The following is a 15,987-nucleotide window of genomic DNA, read 5'->3' on the forward strand; positions in this document are numbered from 1 at the left end:
TCAGCAAACAGCTCAACTGAAAACGCAGAGAAGAGTTTCCTCGGCACAGGCAGAGGTGCCTGTCCGCAGACGGCTGCCTTCCGAAGCTGCGTTTGCGTGACTCTCCCTCGTCTGGAGGGGAGGACGCAGGACGCCACCCAGGGCCCAGGCCGCCAAGTGGACTCCCCGCCGCAACCGCCGAGTCCTTCGTCCCTGCTAGGAATCGAGAGATTCGCCTGAAGGCTCAGCAGACCCAACACCAGAAGCGTCTGCAGAGCCGCATGAAGGCCCCCGGCCGCCTGGCCCTTTGCCGTCTCTGCTGAGAGGCAGGAGGCCCTGGGAGGAGGCCACTCTGACCTAGGGCCGCGGGAAGGGCCAGCGGGCTGGCCTCTGCCTCTGCAGTGATGTCACAGGGGCCACCTAGCAACGGGGCCCAGGAACACAAGGGCAGCTCCCCGTGGAGGGGGTGGAAGCCATGCGCTCCGTCTGAGGGCTGCGTGAGAGCCAGCGTCCTTCTTCTTTCCCGTGGCCCGAAGGCAGGGAGGTTGGAGAAGGACACCACGGCTGCACACAGGAGGCACCAGCTGGGCCCCGGGGCCCCTCCCTCGGCCGTGAGCCCCGGACACCTCAAGGCGGCCAGCGGGATGGCTGAGCTCCAGAGGAGCCGATGTGTGGGCGGCCTGCACCAGAAAGGGGACCCCCCGAGCTGCATCAAGACGCTGTGCAAGGAGCTAGGTAGGGCCGGGGTTAGGGCGGGGCAGACCGCTCTCCCCGGGCCAGCGAGGGCCACACACCCACCCCCCACCCCGGACCCACTGCCCCTGCCTAAGATCCTGAAGGCCAGGGTGGGGCGTGTCGGGCACTGAGGTCTGAGGGGGCAGAGCCAGCCTGGGACTGTGTGGGGACACGCCGGGGTCCAGCACGGGAAGGGTCTCAGGTTGATGAGGAGGCCCTGGGGTGAGCCCCAGTCCCGCTGCCAGAGCCAGGGCCCTCGCGGCCAGGGGCAGCAGTGAACCCACGGGGCTGGGGCCGCCCGTCTGCTCATCACTAACGTGGCCTTTACGTTGTAAAGTGTGCAAACTTACACCTGTGTCAGCCACGTGTCCCACGTTTCTAACCCTGCGAGCGGGCCATGGTGTGGCCGAAATGGGGATGGGTGCCCGAAACGCCCTGGTCCTTACGTGGACCTGCCCCTGGAAGGTCAGCTACCCCAGGGCAGCGGGCCCGAGTTGGCGGAGAGACGGGGTGACTGCCAGTCGTCGGCAGGACCCCAGCAGTTGTGGTTCACACCAGCAAGTACCCTTTGCTATGACCGTCGTGTAGGAAACCTAAGTGACGCTCTTAGGAGGCGAAACACAGTAGGCGGGAAATGCGGTTTGCTTGTTCAAGCCCTAGGAGCGATTTTAAGAGGTCATTGTATAAAAATATTTGTTCTTCTCTCAGCTTAAAAATCCAAAGCTGTGTTATCTCTGGAGGAGGAGGTGAAGGGGGAGCCGGCGGTCACAGCACAGGGGCCGCTGCATTTCCACTACCTCCGACCGATAAAAGTCCGAGCACAGGGCTTCCCTGCTGGCGCAGTGAGAGTCCGCCTGCCGATGCAGGGGACACGGGTTCGTGCCCCGGTCCGGGAGGATCCCACATGCCGCGGAGCGGCTGGGCCCGTGAGCCATGGCCGCTGAGCCTGCGCGTCCGGAGCCTGTGCTCCGCAACGGGAGGGGCCACAGCAGTGAGAGGCCCGCATACCGAAAAAAAAAAAAAAAAAGTCCGATTACAGCCACTCCTTCTCAGGCTCTCAGGAGGGCCGAGCTCCCCAGAGAGGAAACCAACCTATAACCTGCTCAGGAAATATTGCAAGTAGCCACAGTGTGTCCCCAGTAGTGCCGGCCACGGACCTTCCCACCCAGCACCGATGGGTTTGCCGAGGCAGGATGGAGGGCAGGGACGCACCGAGCGCTGCACTGCCAGCCGCCGTGCACACACCCGCCCCAGGCGCCAGGCCCGGTGGGGCTCCCGGACAGCATGGAGGGGATGCGCCGCCCGGAGCCGGAGCCACGCGGAACACAGCTCGCTGTCTACAGGTTAAAATGAGACGAGGTGCGGCCTCCCGAGTGAGGGCGGGGCACCCGCCAGGCCTGGGCGCCCACACTTGGAAGCAAGAGCCAGGAGGCTGGTGCCGCCGGGCCCGCAAGCGCCAAGGTGACGTGGACGCAGGAGGCGGGGCCGAGCGCCTGTGGGACGCGCCCCCCAGCCGGGCGGGAGAGGAGTCCGCGCACGGAGGGCCCGCGCGAACCCGCGGATCCACGGCTGAGCTCGCGCCCGGGCCCTGAGCCTTTGCCTGGGACGCCAGACCGCAGCCGCCGGCCTCGCTGCCGCAGAGCCTCCGGGCCAGGCGCCCCAACGACGCCCCCACTGCAGGGGTGCGTCCAGGGCAAGGAGGGGGCTGTTCCCCGGAGGGGCTCCAGGCATCGGCGAACTGGGCCTACTGAAATCCGCAAGGCGGAGGAGGGGGCGAGGGGCGCCCTGGCCGCGAGGTGGCGTCAGGCCGGTCGTGCAGCGGGTTCCCGCCCGTGTCGGCCCCGCCCCGGCCCGCGCCTGTCCCGCCCTCCGCTCCCACCGGCGCGAACCCCGACTTCCGGGGGCGGCTCGCGGTCCAGACAGTGACCTGTGAGTGTTTGGCGATCACTTAGAGGCCAGCTGAAGAAAGGCAGCAAAGGAAATAGTCTCTTCGCGTGCGGGGGCAGCTTCTGCCCGGCCTGCTACTCCTCCCGGAGCCACGCACGAGCCCAGCCTGGAGCCTTACGGGCTGATCCCTGCAGGTGCGCCCAGAACCCCGAAGAAAGCAGGGCCTTTCTTAGAAAGCGGACAAAGGGGGAACCCGCGAACACACTGATATTTTTACTTTATGATAACGAGGCACGGGGGGCAGGTGTGTGTTTCTCATTCCACAGCTGCTTTGGAGCAAAGAAAAACCAGGCTCTCTTTTTACTGATTCTTTCCTTCCTGCCAAATACACGTTACAGGAAGGAGCAGGTTTGAAGATCTATCTGGAGCGGCCCTGTGTCTTCTAAAAACGGACACACTTGCACACATGCACAGACATGCACAAGCACACACGTGTGCACACACGTAGGGGCTGCTGAAGATTTTCCGGAAGAAGCCCACCGTAGATCCCTGCCAGAAAACCACTGAGCCGAACCATCCGGGCCCTTCCATCTGAGGTCGACGCAGCGCCCTTCCCTCTGAGAGCTGCCAAGTTCTGAAGTAGTCTCTGAAGACCCAGGGTCGCCTCAGCCTTGGCCTTCAGGGCTTTGTCTCTAGGTGGCCAGGGCCAGCCTGGGGGTGGCGGCACAGCCGCAGGTCAGCAGACGTCCCGGAGCCCGTGTGCGAAGAGGATGCACAGCACCTAATTCTCACCCACAGGGAACTCAGACCAGAGACAAGGGAAGTGTGCGGACGACCCGGCCCAGGGCGGGGGCCGAGTGCCGGGGAGAATGGGCGTGACGGAAAGCTCCCTCCAAGGAAGGTTGCTTAACACTGGGCAGGGGGCCCAGGTCCCCATGAAGGATGGCGCTGGAGGACGGCAGGGGTTGGGGGACACGGTCCAGGGGAGGGACAGCGTGCAAGACAGCGAGGACCAGCGAAAAAGCAGGAACAGAAAGCAGGGCACCTGCCGGAGCCGGGCCCTCGCCCCCTCTGTCCGGCAGGTATCCCCGGCCCCGAGGCCTGTGAGCTTAAAGGATCCCGAGTAGCTGATCTGGCCGCCAAATTCTGTAGGAAGTCCTCTGGGATGGCGGCTTGCAGAGGCATCCTGCTGGGTCTCCTGTCAAAAACTTTATTTAAAGCTCAGAGCTCACAGCTCCCGAGGCTCACGCTATCTCGCCGAGGTCACCAAAATGCAGCTTCCCGTAATTGTTCACTGACAACCGCTCCATGCATGAGCCCGGGGCTGGATCCTGTGCCCCTTTCTCCTCACCAGACAAAGACCTTTCCCAGCCAGAGGACTCCCACCGCTGGCAACGCCCCTCAGAGGAGCCAGGAGGAGCGTCCTGGAGGGTGTGGTGTGGTTCAGATCTCACCTCCGGGGCTGGGTCGCCGCCCCCCTCCCCCAACGGCCCTCAGTTCCTGCTGCTTCCAACCCCACCTGCTGCCACCAGGAGGACGCAAGGGGTCCCTGCGCCTGGCACAGTGACAGTAGAGGCAACGCCAAGGCCTCCCGCCACGTGCCACGGAGCGGGCAGAGGCCCTGCGGGGAACCTGTGGGGGGCAGGGGGCCTTCGACACCCTGCACCGGCCTGCAGAGGGCTGATGTGAAGAGTCGGGGCGGGAGGCCTCCTGGGCCGGGGATGCGTGAGAACGCTGGTCAGAACTGGGGCGGCAGCGCCCACACCCCGCAGGTGGCCCGTCAGCATCCTCGCAGGCTGACGACAGACCCGCTGCTTCCTCCTCAGAGCCTGAAGGTCATGGGAAGGACCTCAGAAGCGACACGGAAGATGCCCGCTGGTGAGTGGCCTTGTCCAGCGGAGGCAGCTGTGCAGAGACGTGCGGAGAACACGGCAGGCTGGGGTGGGAGTGGGCGCCAGGGTAAAGACCTGGCGGGGGAGGGGGGTGCTGAGGAAGGCCAGGGCGTCCGGAGAAGACCTCGAGGCTCAGACGGGAGGGTCGGGGGCCGGTGACCCAGGGGGCTCGCAGGGCCTCAAGCAGCCCCCCACCGGCAACCCCCCGGCCCAGCATCCTGGGGCCGGCGCCTATCGCTGCAGACCTTCCCCCTCGGATCCCCGGGCATCTCGCCCGAGAGCCTGCCAGGGCTGCCGGCGTCCCTTGTGTTGGGGCAGGTTGGGGTGACGGCTCCTCAGGGAGGTCAGCTCAGCAGGACTGCCGCGTCCTTCTCTGCTCTGCCCACCCCTCTACCCGGGTCTGCCTCGCCCACCGCCCGCCAGCCCCGCCCTGCTGACCCAGGGGCGCCGGTGCCCAGGAGGGAGGAAGGTGTTGTCTCAAAGCCCCGCTTGCTCCCGCTGCAGCCAGGCAAGCCCGGAGGAGCAGCGCCAGGACGCCGCTGGGCAGGTGCGGGGGCGTTGGAAGGAGGCGGAGCCCGAGGCCAGCGGCCAGGAGGAGCCGGAAGGCAGGGAGGGCGCAGACAAGCGCGCCCTGGAGGCCAAGGTCAGGCCGTGGTCCTTTCATGTGCACGCGCTGCCGGCCCTGCGCCTTGGAGTCCTGCCTCTGTTTATCCGTTCGGTGTCTTCTTACAGGAAGGGGAGCCAGAGTCCGTACAGCTGGGTGACCTCCTGGAAAAAGAGGCAAGAGCTTTTCACTTTAGTAACAGAAGTCAGAGGGGAGGCCTGTCAGGCACAGTCCTGCCGAGGACACGCGGGCTGGGCCAGGCCCCACCTGAGCTGCCTCAGCGCCCAGTCTGTGCTCCTGGCTGGCGCCGGGGCACCTTAACCCCGGCTTGCCAAACAGCACAGCTGCTGAGGGAGCGGGGGTCCCGACAGGAGGTGACCCTCAGCTTGCCCTTGTCAGGGAGCCCCAGCCCCGGCCCGCCGCAGCCCAGGGGCAGTGGTGCTCACAGGACCCTGTCCAAGAGAGGCTTTCCTTCCCCTTCCCCATCCACGTGCAGGGGTGGAGGGGAGCTGGGCTTGGCCTGCATCCAGGGCCCCTGGGGTCCCCTCCACTCCCCAAAACACTTCTCCCATTGTTGACTAAACTGCTACCACTGGGCCAAGCCAAGGTGCCTGGTCAGAGACCTGGGGGCCGCTGCACCTGAGCCCCCCAGGCCTTCCCAGCTCACTGTGTGTCTCTGCAGCTCGGGCAGCGGGGCAGGGGGTCTGCAGAGGCAGAGCTCAGGCGCTGCCCAGATGAGCAGGCCTGCAGTGGGCCTGGAGGGTCCACCCAGCTCTGGGCATCACCGGCCCTGATTCTCAGGGGGCAAAGCCGGGGGAGACCCTCTGAGTTCTCAGGGACCTGATGGGAGGTGAGCAGGGAGGGTTGGGAGGCCACATCCCTCCTCTCCCTGTGCCCGAGGGCACCTTAGCAACCACAGTGTCAGCAGGTCCCACCACACACTGCCGGTGTCTGGTGGGCTCAGTGTAACGCCCAGACCCTGGCCACCACTGGCCCAGAGCCCACGCTCCCTCCCAGGAATCTGTGTGCCTTCCTGGCTCCCCCAAGCCCACCAGCCACGCCTCTTTGGTTTCCATCCACAGAAGCCATCTGTGTTTGTGGAGGTTGATCTGGGAGACGGATCAGAGGAGGTAAAAAAAACCCAAAGTTCACAAAGCCAAACCAGCCACCGGGAAACGCCTTGCTTGGAGCCATGCGGCGTTCCCAGGAGCTTGCCCCGTCACCATCACCACAAGCACGGGTGTGCTGGAGGCTGAGGCAGAGATGGGGCCCAGGGTTTGGAGACTGGCCAGGGGACCAGAGAGCACCTCGCTTCTTTCTCATTTTCCCTCACGCCAACCCACACACATTCCTGCACCTCCATAGATTCCAGGGCCTGGGTCAACCCTCGAGGTACCCAGGGGCCCTGAGAACCTCTTGTGAGATTGTGCTGGGGTGGTGAAAGGGCACAAGCTGAGGAGCTGGGAGACCCAGCCTCCACAGCTCTCCAGTGAATGCTCAAACAAGTCACCATACCTCTCCATGCCTCAGTTTTCTCATCTGCAAAATGGGGATCTTAGTAGCACCCACAGTCCAGCGTTGTTTTGTGACACCCTCAGAACACTGCCTGGTACCCAGGAAGTCCCAGCATTAGATATTATCTTCACCACCTACACCACCACCACCATCATCACTATCTTCATCACCATCAGCGTCATCAAAACTACCACCCCAATCATCATCTTCATCGCCATCAGCATCACTATCCCCATAATCTTCATCACTATCTCCATCGCCTATACCACCACGGTCATCATCACCATCATCACCGCCATCATCACATCTTCACCATCATCACATCACCACCATCATCATCACTATCATCACCATCACCACCATCATCATCACCATCACCATCATCACCACCATCATCACATCTTCACCATTATCGTCACCACCATTATCACCATCACCATCATTGTCACCACCATCATCACATCTTCACCATCATCACCATCATCACCACCATCATCACCATCATCATCACCATCATCATCATCACGTCTTCACCATCATCACCACCACTGTCACCACCTACACCACCATCACCATCATCACCACCATCATCACATCTTCACCATCATCGTCACCACCATCATCACATCTTCACCATCATCTTCACCATCATCGTCACCATCATCACCACCATCATCACATCATCATCACATTATCACATCACCACCATCATCATCACCATCATCACCATCACCACCATCATCATCACCATCACCATCATCACCACCATCATCACCACCATCATCACCATCACCATCATCACCACCATCATAACATCTTCACCATCGTCACCATCATCACATCTTCACCATCATCGTCACCATCATCGTCACCATCACCACCATCATCACGTCTTCACCATCATCACCACCACTGTCACCACCTACACCACCATCACCATCATCACCACCATCATCACCATCACCATCATCACCACCATCATCACATCACCACCATCATCATCACCATCATCACCATCATCACCACCATCATCATCACCACCATCATCACATCTTCACCATCATCGTCACCATCATCACATCTTCACCATCATCACCATCATCACCACCACTGTCACCACCTACACCACCATCACCATCATCATCACCATTATCACCATCACCATTGTCACATCATCATCACCATTATCACCATTTTCTGTAAAAGGAAGTGGGTAACCCCATGGCCTGATTGGGCCTTTCCAACACAAATATTCTCCATTTCTCTGCTATAGTGAGCAGCCATCTCTTTGGAAGTTTTTTGAAATTCTCTCCTGGCAAATGTAAGCCCCTACCCGGGGGTTGCTTTTTTCCAGATCGCACCTTCTATATCTGCCCTCAGAACATGCTGTACGATGAAGAGAGCTGGTTATTGACCGCCTCCACACACAAGGCTACTGCGGGGCACCACAGGCTTCAAGGACTCATGAAGAATCAGTCAGGGGCAGAGCTGGGACTTAGGGTCCAGGTCTTCTGACCTACAGTCCAGGGGTCATGGTAGCTCACATCCAGGCACAGTTCCTTGGTCAGGGTCCCCTAGTTAGAAATTCCCACTTGACGGTGCCCCGTCTCGTGGGAGGATGCTCAGTGCAGTCTCCACGCCCCACCTCGTCCTTGGGCAGGTTCAGCAGGTCCGGCCCTGGTCCCTGTCATGACCCCCTCGCCTGTCCCCTCAACTACTCCCACCACATCCCACAGGTGATCACATGTGCCATGAAAGAAGAGAAGCAGTCCCAGATGGACATGGGGGATTTGTCAGAGGACGAGTGAGTGAGGGGTTCACACTGGGGAAGGTGGGAGGCTTTTCCTCCATCAGGGTTTCTGGTGGGCAGAGCGAGCCCCGGGCTTTCGATTCCTCCTGGGCACACGCAGAGACCCAGGCGTTTACTGCAGCTGGGGGGGTGAGGCAGGATCCCCGTGAGTCCCACCTCACCCCTAGCTAGACCCCTCTCCCCACCCTGTCAGCCAACAAAAGGGCCAGAGTAGGAGGGAGGGAAAGGTGGGAAGAAGAAGAGGGGGTGAGAGTGGGAGGGTCTCCTCTCTGTGCAGCTCCAAGGTTGCAGCCCTTGGTCCTGCAGGCAGTGGGGGGACCCGTCACACGTGGCTGCTGGCTCAGCAGGGCAGAGGGACCTGGGGGCGGGGGCGGGAGACGTTTGTCCTGACCGCCTCCACCCTGTGGGTAGAGATTGTGAGGCTGCGAGCGCCTGGGAGCAGGTGAGACGCTCGCCCAGGGCCGTGGCTCTGTGGTATTTTAAACAATACAGAGAAACACAAAGGAGAAAACAGCAATTTGTCCCCTTTCCAGCAGAGTCGGAATTAACAACCACGTCAGTGTCTTGGCTAATTTTCTTGCACGGTTTTTAAAAGAAAAATTTCTCTATTTACTTTGTAAAACCGATACGCGGTCATTTAAAATAAATGAAAATGTGAGATAGCCCAACACAGAGGAAAACTTTTAAATCTGCGAGTGCCACCTCGGAAACAGTGGGGACTTCATGGGAGCACGTGGCCCCAAAGGAAGATCCGGACCGCGGGAGAACAGGGCCTTCGGGCCATTGTGGGTTGCCAGCTGTGAACGTGTATAGCATCACAGCCCTTTGCTCACTTGGCAGTCGCTGTTACTGCCTTTCCCCAGGTTGTATGTTTTGGGGGAGAGCGTTCCTGTTAGGAAGTGTCACCCCACGTCTCTCCTGATCTCTGCTCACACAGCCGGCCGTGTGGCTTTCACCAAGATGTCATGACTGGCTGGCACGCCCCCAAGTCTATGCTTGGGGAATTCCCTGGTGGTCCAGCGGTTAGGTATCCGCGCTTTCACTGCCAAGGGCTCAGGTTCAATATCTGGTTGGGGAACTAAGATCCTGCGAGGTGCGTGGCATGGCCCAAAATCAAAATTTTTTTTAATTTAAAATTAAGAAAAAAATTAAACCAAATCTATGCTTGACATGGGAAGGTCTTTCCTAAGCAGACGTCTGTTTTTCTCATCAATTCTGGATAGATGTGGTGATGGATTCGGACACACCGGACACAGCCTGGCAGCTCCTTTTCTGCCCCAGGCCAGGCGGGCCCAGGCCCACCCTCTCGGCCTCTTGGTCCGGCTCCCCACCCCCCGTGCTCAGTTGCCCCAGAGAACCTGCAGACGGGCCGTGCCCAGGAGCCAAGCCTCAGCTGCTGGAGGCTGCTTGGCCAGCAGGACAGGGTCTGCTCCACAGGGGCCTGGCCTGGACATTTGCCGGGCAGGGCCACCTGTCTGCCCTGCTCACCTGCAGCCTCAGTTTCCCTCAGAGCTAAGCCGCCTCTATCCAGCCAGCCCCCTAGGGCACCCAGGCACTAGCAGCCCGTTAGCCGCCCGCTGGGGGGCTTTGGCACTGAGCCGTGGAGGTCCCTGCGAAGGGAAGGGGGCCACCTCGTCCCAGAGCCTCGGTTGCAAGCAGAACCCCCAGAGCCCACGCACAGGGACAGGCACGGGCTGCGACGCTCGGGAAACGCTGGGCTGGGCATCGTCCACCTGCAACGCCTCTTCGGAGCCGGGCAGGGGAGGGAGGGCAGCTCGGCTCTGCTGACCTTCAAGGTCTGCTGTGCTCAAGGGGTCCCTCCTGGGCTGGAGACACAGGGGTGGCGGTGGGAGGGCAAAGCCCGGCTCTGCACCGGCCGGGAGCCCCGCTGGCCGTGGGAGGATGGGACGGGGGCAGTTCTCTCACCCGCCCACCCCGCCCCACTCTGTCTCCAGGATCGAGACCAGCTGGGTGTGCTGCATCCCATACTCCACCAGGAAGAAGGTGGAGGAGAGCTCATAGCAGCCGGAGAAGGTAGTTCACACTCAGAGATGGGCCGGGGCCGAAGTGGGTGCCTGGAGGGGCAGGAAGTAGAAAGGGGGCGGGGACCAGGCCGCCTCCTGGGTCCCACCCTAGCCCTGCCCCCTCTGGTCAGGGGTCTAACGGAGGTCTCCACTTGTCTCCTAGGGTTGGCCAGGCCGGGAGGGGCGAGGGACGAAGCCAGCGGCCCTGAGAGACGCCACGCAGACCTGGTGCCGTTACCACCCCACGTGTGACGTCCCTACCACCGCGAAGTGATGACGCCACCTTTAAAAAGGGCTCAGTAAAGCGCGAACGGAAGACGTTGTCCCTCTCCAGGGGCCCTGTCCCTTCTTTCCACACGCCCTGTCCTGTGAAATGTAAGTTAGGGGGGAGATGCAGCTCAGGGATGGATGGCACGGGTGGCCGCACCTCCCAGGTCAGTGGTCGCGCAGCCCCGCACTCAGCCCCAACGAGGGCTGCCACCAGGGCACGGTGGGACCCCAGGCATTGGTCCCCAAGCACCGGGGGCAGGCGTCCTTGCAGCTGGAACTGGGAGCCTCGAGGGCCACGTGGAGGAGATGAAGCCGCAGGGAGGTGCTGCTTGTGGGAGCGGGGAGGGGCGTCAGGGGTCGGGGAGCCGCACCAGGGAGACCCGACGGGCTTTGAGGCTCCTCTGTTCAACCAGCTGAGGCTCTGCAGCCTGTCCCAGGCCATTCCTGTGGTTCAGCCCAAGACTAAGGACGCGGTGGCCCCCAGGCCCCCAGCAGCAGGCACAGCCTCCTGAGCAAGTGCTCCCTGTCCCTGCCCGCTGGGTGGCAGCTCCTGGCTCCGGCGCCAGCCCCCGAGTAAGGCAGAGAGGAGCTTCCGGAGAGTCCGCGGAGGAGGCTGTCTGGGCTGCAGTCATCTTACCGGTCCCTCTGCTCCCGGGGCTCAGCCACAGCGGGCCAGGAGGGGGGCCGGCCCCCGGCCAGCCCTCGCCCTGGTCTGTCCGTGTCCATCTCTGGCCGCCGCGGACAGCTGGCCTCGTTCAGAGCCACGTGCCGCCTGTCCGGCCATGGAGGGGCCCCGGGGGGCAGGGCGGCCTCACACGTGTGCACAACCCGGCTGGCTTGGCGGTGACCTTTCACCTCCCGTGTCGGCTGGGGTGCCTGCGGGGAGCCGGTCCGGCCAGCGCCATGGGAACCTGCAGGGCCGGCCGCAGGCATGGAGGTGGCGGCTCCTGTCTCCTGCCCGCGGGCCAGGCTCCAGCCCGGTGGGTGGACGCGGCCCCGGGGGCCTCCTTCTGGCGCCCCCAGGCCCGCCGAGGCCCATAGAGCAGGCGCTACCCATGGAGCCCGACCACAGCCCTGCGTCGCCCACCTCTGCATCCTGCCAGGGAGCACGCCAGTCCCAGGGGTGACGAGGGCGTGACACGGGCCTTGCGTATTTAGAAAGAGCCGACGACCTGGAGGGAAGCTGTAGGATCTAGGGCAGTAGGAACCATTAGCTCGCCGTTGGCGACTCCATGTGCTCATGTCAGACCAGGAGGGAAGCCGGAGCCTCCAGCCTGAGCCGCCCTGGTGGCCGTCGGAGCTGTTTCTGCCCATCGCGCTGCTTGGAGCTCGGCAGGGGGCCAGCCTGGCCTTTGTGGTGTTTACATTTAGGGAGGGTTGCCCCCAGCCTCCCCCTGCTCGGAGGCCCCGGTCCTCAGGGTCCCCCGACTCAGCCTGCAGGGGCGCCTATGCAAGCTCCCCAGAGGCTGGGCCCCCTGTCGCCTGACCCGGCTTCCTCCTCCGTCCCCGCTGGCCCCCCAGCTACTCAGACACCAGTGAATGAGAGGCTGCAGGGCCCCCCCCAACCCGGGGCAGGGACAGCCCCGACACCTCTGGTGGACGCCAGCCGCACGCTGGCGCCCGTCCTGCCTGGGCCCCGGAGCACCACGCCAGTGCCTCCTGCTTGCCTCTCCCATTAGTATTCTCCCCTGAATCACATATGCGTTTTCACTGTGGGAAACGTGGGAACCAGCAAAAAGCATCTAGCCTGTCATCTCGTCAGATTACCTCCAGATTATCGCTGTTAGAATTTCCATCTATCTCTCGAGTGTTTCCTCTCTCTTGATGTATGTAGAGCGAGCTATATGTGGAGATGGGTAAATAAAGCTTTTTACAAAATTGGCGTCACACTGCACCAGTTGTTTTTTTTTTACAGGTTTTCCTTATGTCATAAGCCCTTTCCCCAATATCACCGTAAATGTTTGCTGAAAGCCTACCACGTGCCAGGCACCGTTCCAAGTACCAGGGACATGGCGACGGTTGAACGAATCCTGGCCTCGCGGAGCCTCCATTCCCAGGGGGAAACGAGAGTGGGCGTCCGGTGCGTCTTGCTTTATCTGCACGCAGCCCCACAAAAATGCGCTCCATCGGGCTTCCCTGGTGGCGCAGTGGTTGGGAGTCCACCTGCCGATGAAGGGGACAAGGGTTCGTGCCCCGGTCTCAGAGGATCCCACATGCCGCGGAGGCTGGGCCCGTGAGCCATGGCCGCTGCGCCTGCGTGTCCGGAGCCTGTGCTCCGCAACAGGAGAGGCCACAACGGTGAGAGGCCCGCGTACCGCAAAAAAAAAAAAAAAAAAAAATTAGCTCCATCATCTGAAAAGTGATGCTCCAGGGCCACACCTCCCAGGGCACGGTGCACACCTGCTAAAGAGCACGCAGAGTAATGTGAAACGTGGATGGCGGGCTGGACCAGGAAGGGGCTCGGGGAGCGTGCGGCGAGCAGCGGTGACCACGTGACACCTCGAGACGTTTGGCGAGTCTCACTTCACTGATTCTACAAGGTGAGGCCCTATTATGGTCCCGATTTGGCAGCAGGAAGGCCGAGTGTTGCGTGTGGAGAAGGGTCAATAGCATGGCGCCGCCCACCGGATGCTACCCTCAGAGGCCGCCGTGCCCACGTGCCAACCAGCGTGTGCTGTTGCTGCTGCTGCCGTCGATTCCTGGTCTTTTCCTGCTGCTCCAAGGACTTGGACGTGAAAGAGAGGCGTCCCCGCCCTCCCTGATCCCGCCTAGAACGGCAGCCGCGCTTGCCTCGCACGCCCCCTGGTGGCGGGATGGCGCCCTCACAGCCTCTCTCTGTTTTTCAGTAGGGAAGTCATCCTCCCAGACCTTTCACCAGGAGGCGGCCCATCTGAAGCAGCAGCCAGAATGTGAACGCGGTGGTGGCCGTCTGCTGTCGGGCAGAGTGAGGCCTGACCCAGGCCCCGTGTGCATGGCCACCGCGCCCTCCAGTCCAAGGCGTGTAGCTTACACGCAGCCCGGCGGTCAAGTGTCCTGGCCACTGACCCTCCCTGCACCGTGACCTCGCGACCCATGACCCCACGAGCTCTGTAGGACAAACAGACCTGCACCTCTGTCTAGAGTCCTGGGCGCCTCCAAGGGTGGACGACACTTGGCTCATGTGGAAACCCACCCCCCAAATAGATGCTTCCCGTGATGCCCTGACGTACTTCACCCAGCAAAACACAAAGGTCACTCACACGGCAGCATCCTGAGGCCCCTGTGCCCAGTATCCCTCCAGTGTCCCCATGTCCCCAGGTGCCCCCGTGTCCCCAGGTCCCCATGTCCCCAGGTGCCCTGAGTGTCTCTGGACTCCCTGGTGTCCCTGGTGACATCCGGCATGGAGGGCCCACTTGTAGGAGGATGAACTGAGTAAGGACGGCCTGGCCGCCGGGGGGAGGGGGGCACTTGCTAAGGCCTTTGGAGGTGAGAGGCTCACCAGAGCAACACGCAGAGCTTGTCAGGACCAGCCCGGGCCGTGCAGTGGGAAAGCATCCCCTCCTGTCCCATGAGTTGTCCCTTCCCAGAGTGCAACCTGCCTGAGGACTCTATCAGCTGCCTGGGAGAGGGGCGGGCAGGGGGCAGCCCTGAGGGCAGGAGAGGAGGGGAGCCCTGTCCTGGGCAGGATTTGGGGGTGGGGGGACTTCAGCATTTACATCAAAGAGACAGTTACGTGCACTGGGCTGCAGGAAGCCCAGCGAGGTCTGGCTAGACTCCCCCTCGGTCCCCCTCCATCTGCATGGACTTGGGATGCGTCTTCAGAGGAGTGTGCTGCTCACCACGCAGGACGTTTCCTCCGTGGACCCGGCGCGCTGTGACAGTCTGTGGGCAAAGGGCTTTCCGGTCCTGTAAGCATGACTGTGGAGCAGGGTCTTCTGTGTGGAGCAGGTGCTCGGGAGCAGGTGCTCGGGAGCAGGTCCTCGGGAGCGGGTGTTCGGGAGCGGGTGCTCGGGAGCAGGTGCTCGGGAGCGGGTGCTCGGGAGCAGGTGCTCGGGAGCGGGTGCTCGGGAGCGGGTGCTCGGGAGCAGGTGTTCGGGAGCGGGTGCTCGGGAGCGGGTGCTCGGGAGCGGGTGTTCGGGAGCGGGTGCTCGGGAGCGGGTGTTCGGGAGCGGGTGTTCGGGAGCGGGTGCTCGGGAGCGGGTGCTCGGGAGCCGGGTGTTCGGGAGCCGGGTGCTCGGGAGCCGGGTGTTCGGGAGCAGGTGCTCGGGGGCAGGTGCTCGGGAGCAGGTGTTCGGGAGCCCGGTGTTCGGGAGCAGGTGCTCGGGAGCAGGTGCTCGGGAGCAGGTGTTCGGGAGCCGGGTGCTCGGGAGCAGGTGCTCGGGAGCGGGTGCTCGGGAGCAGGTGCTCGGGAGCGGGTGTTCGGGAGCGGGTGCTCGGGAGCAGGTGCTCGGGAGCAGGTGTTCGGGAGCCGGGTGTTCGGGAGCCGGGTGTTCGGGAGCCGGGTGCTCGGGAGCAGGGGCTCGGGAGCAGGTGCTCGGGAGCAGGTGTTCGGGAGCCGGGTGCTCGGGAGCAGGTGTTCGGGAGCCGGGTGCTCGGGAGCCGGGTGCTCGGGAGCCGGGGAGCGCGCCCTCGGGGCGACAACTGCAGCGCTTAGCTGGATGCCACTCTGATGGCGCCTGAGACCAGCCAGGGAGTGGAATGATCCCACTCTACAGACAGGAGAACTGAGGCTCACAGAGGCAGGGACGGAGGTTCCCAGGGTGCCGGGCAGTCATCCTGCCCCACAGGCGGGAGCCCTGGCCGGTGTCAGGGCACATCCCACCCAGGGGGCCCAGACAGCCCTGCCACCTACAAGTTTCGTCTGCTCTTGGGGTCGGTGTGAGGGGCTGCCTGGTATTCCAGCTATGACTGTACCTGGACAGGTTTTTGAGAACTTCACGCCAGTTCTCGGGAGTAAGTGGTACCCCCAGACCCCACAGCGGAGCAGCCTGAGCCCGCGCTGGGGCTGGGGCTGCTCTCTGGGGCGTCCAGCGTCCCAAGACCTGACGTTGGTTCCTGGGAAGGGCAGGAAGAGCTGTCAGTGCTGACAGCCCAGACTTATGGAGCAGGGAGCGAGCCAGGAAAGCACAAATCACCCCCCGCCCGGGGCTCTGTGCTGTCCCTCCCCAGGCACGGAGCCAGCAGGGGCAGCGCTGCCCCCGAGGGGCTGTGGCGGCGGGGAAGGACCCGGGACCCCCAGGGTAGCAGAGCCGCGGAGGACGCCCCACCCCCACCCCCACCTCCACCCCCCAC

General features: G+C 62.8%; 1 protein-coding gene across 1 annotated transcript; it reads left to right on the forward strand.

Moving 5' to 3' along the window:
- The first annotated feature begins 383 nt into the window (after positions 1–383).
- C18H13orf46 (chromosome 18 C13orf46 homolog) lies at positions 384–12,885 on the forward strand. Its single transcript, XM_067713917.1, has 8 exons — positions 384–714; positions 4,428–4,479; positions 4,998–5,136; positions 5,226–5,273; positions 6,180–6,227; positions 8,349–8,416; positions 10,378–10,456; positions 10,610–12,885. The coding sequence occupies exons 1-7, from the start codon at positions 384–386 to the stop codon at positions 10,442–10,444; spliced, it is 753 nt and encodes a 250-aa protein (XP_067570018.1). The 3' UTR covers positions 10,445–10,456; positions 10,610–12,885.
- Positions 12,886–15,987: the final 3,102 nt, after the last annotated feature.

This window comes from Pseudorca crassidens, chromosome 18 (assembly GCF_039906515.1).
Source record: "Pseudorca crassidens isolate mPseCra1 chromosome 18, mPseCra1.hap1, whole genome shotgun sequence".
NCBI lineage: Eukaryota > Metazoa > Chordata > Mammalia > Artiodactyla > Delphinidae > Pseudorca > Pseudorca crassidens.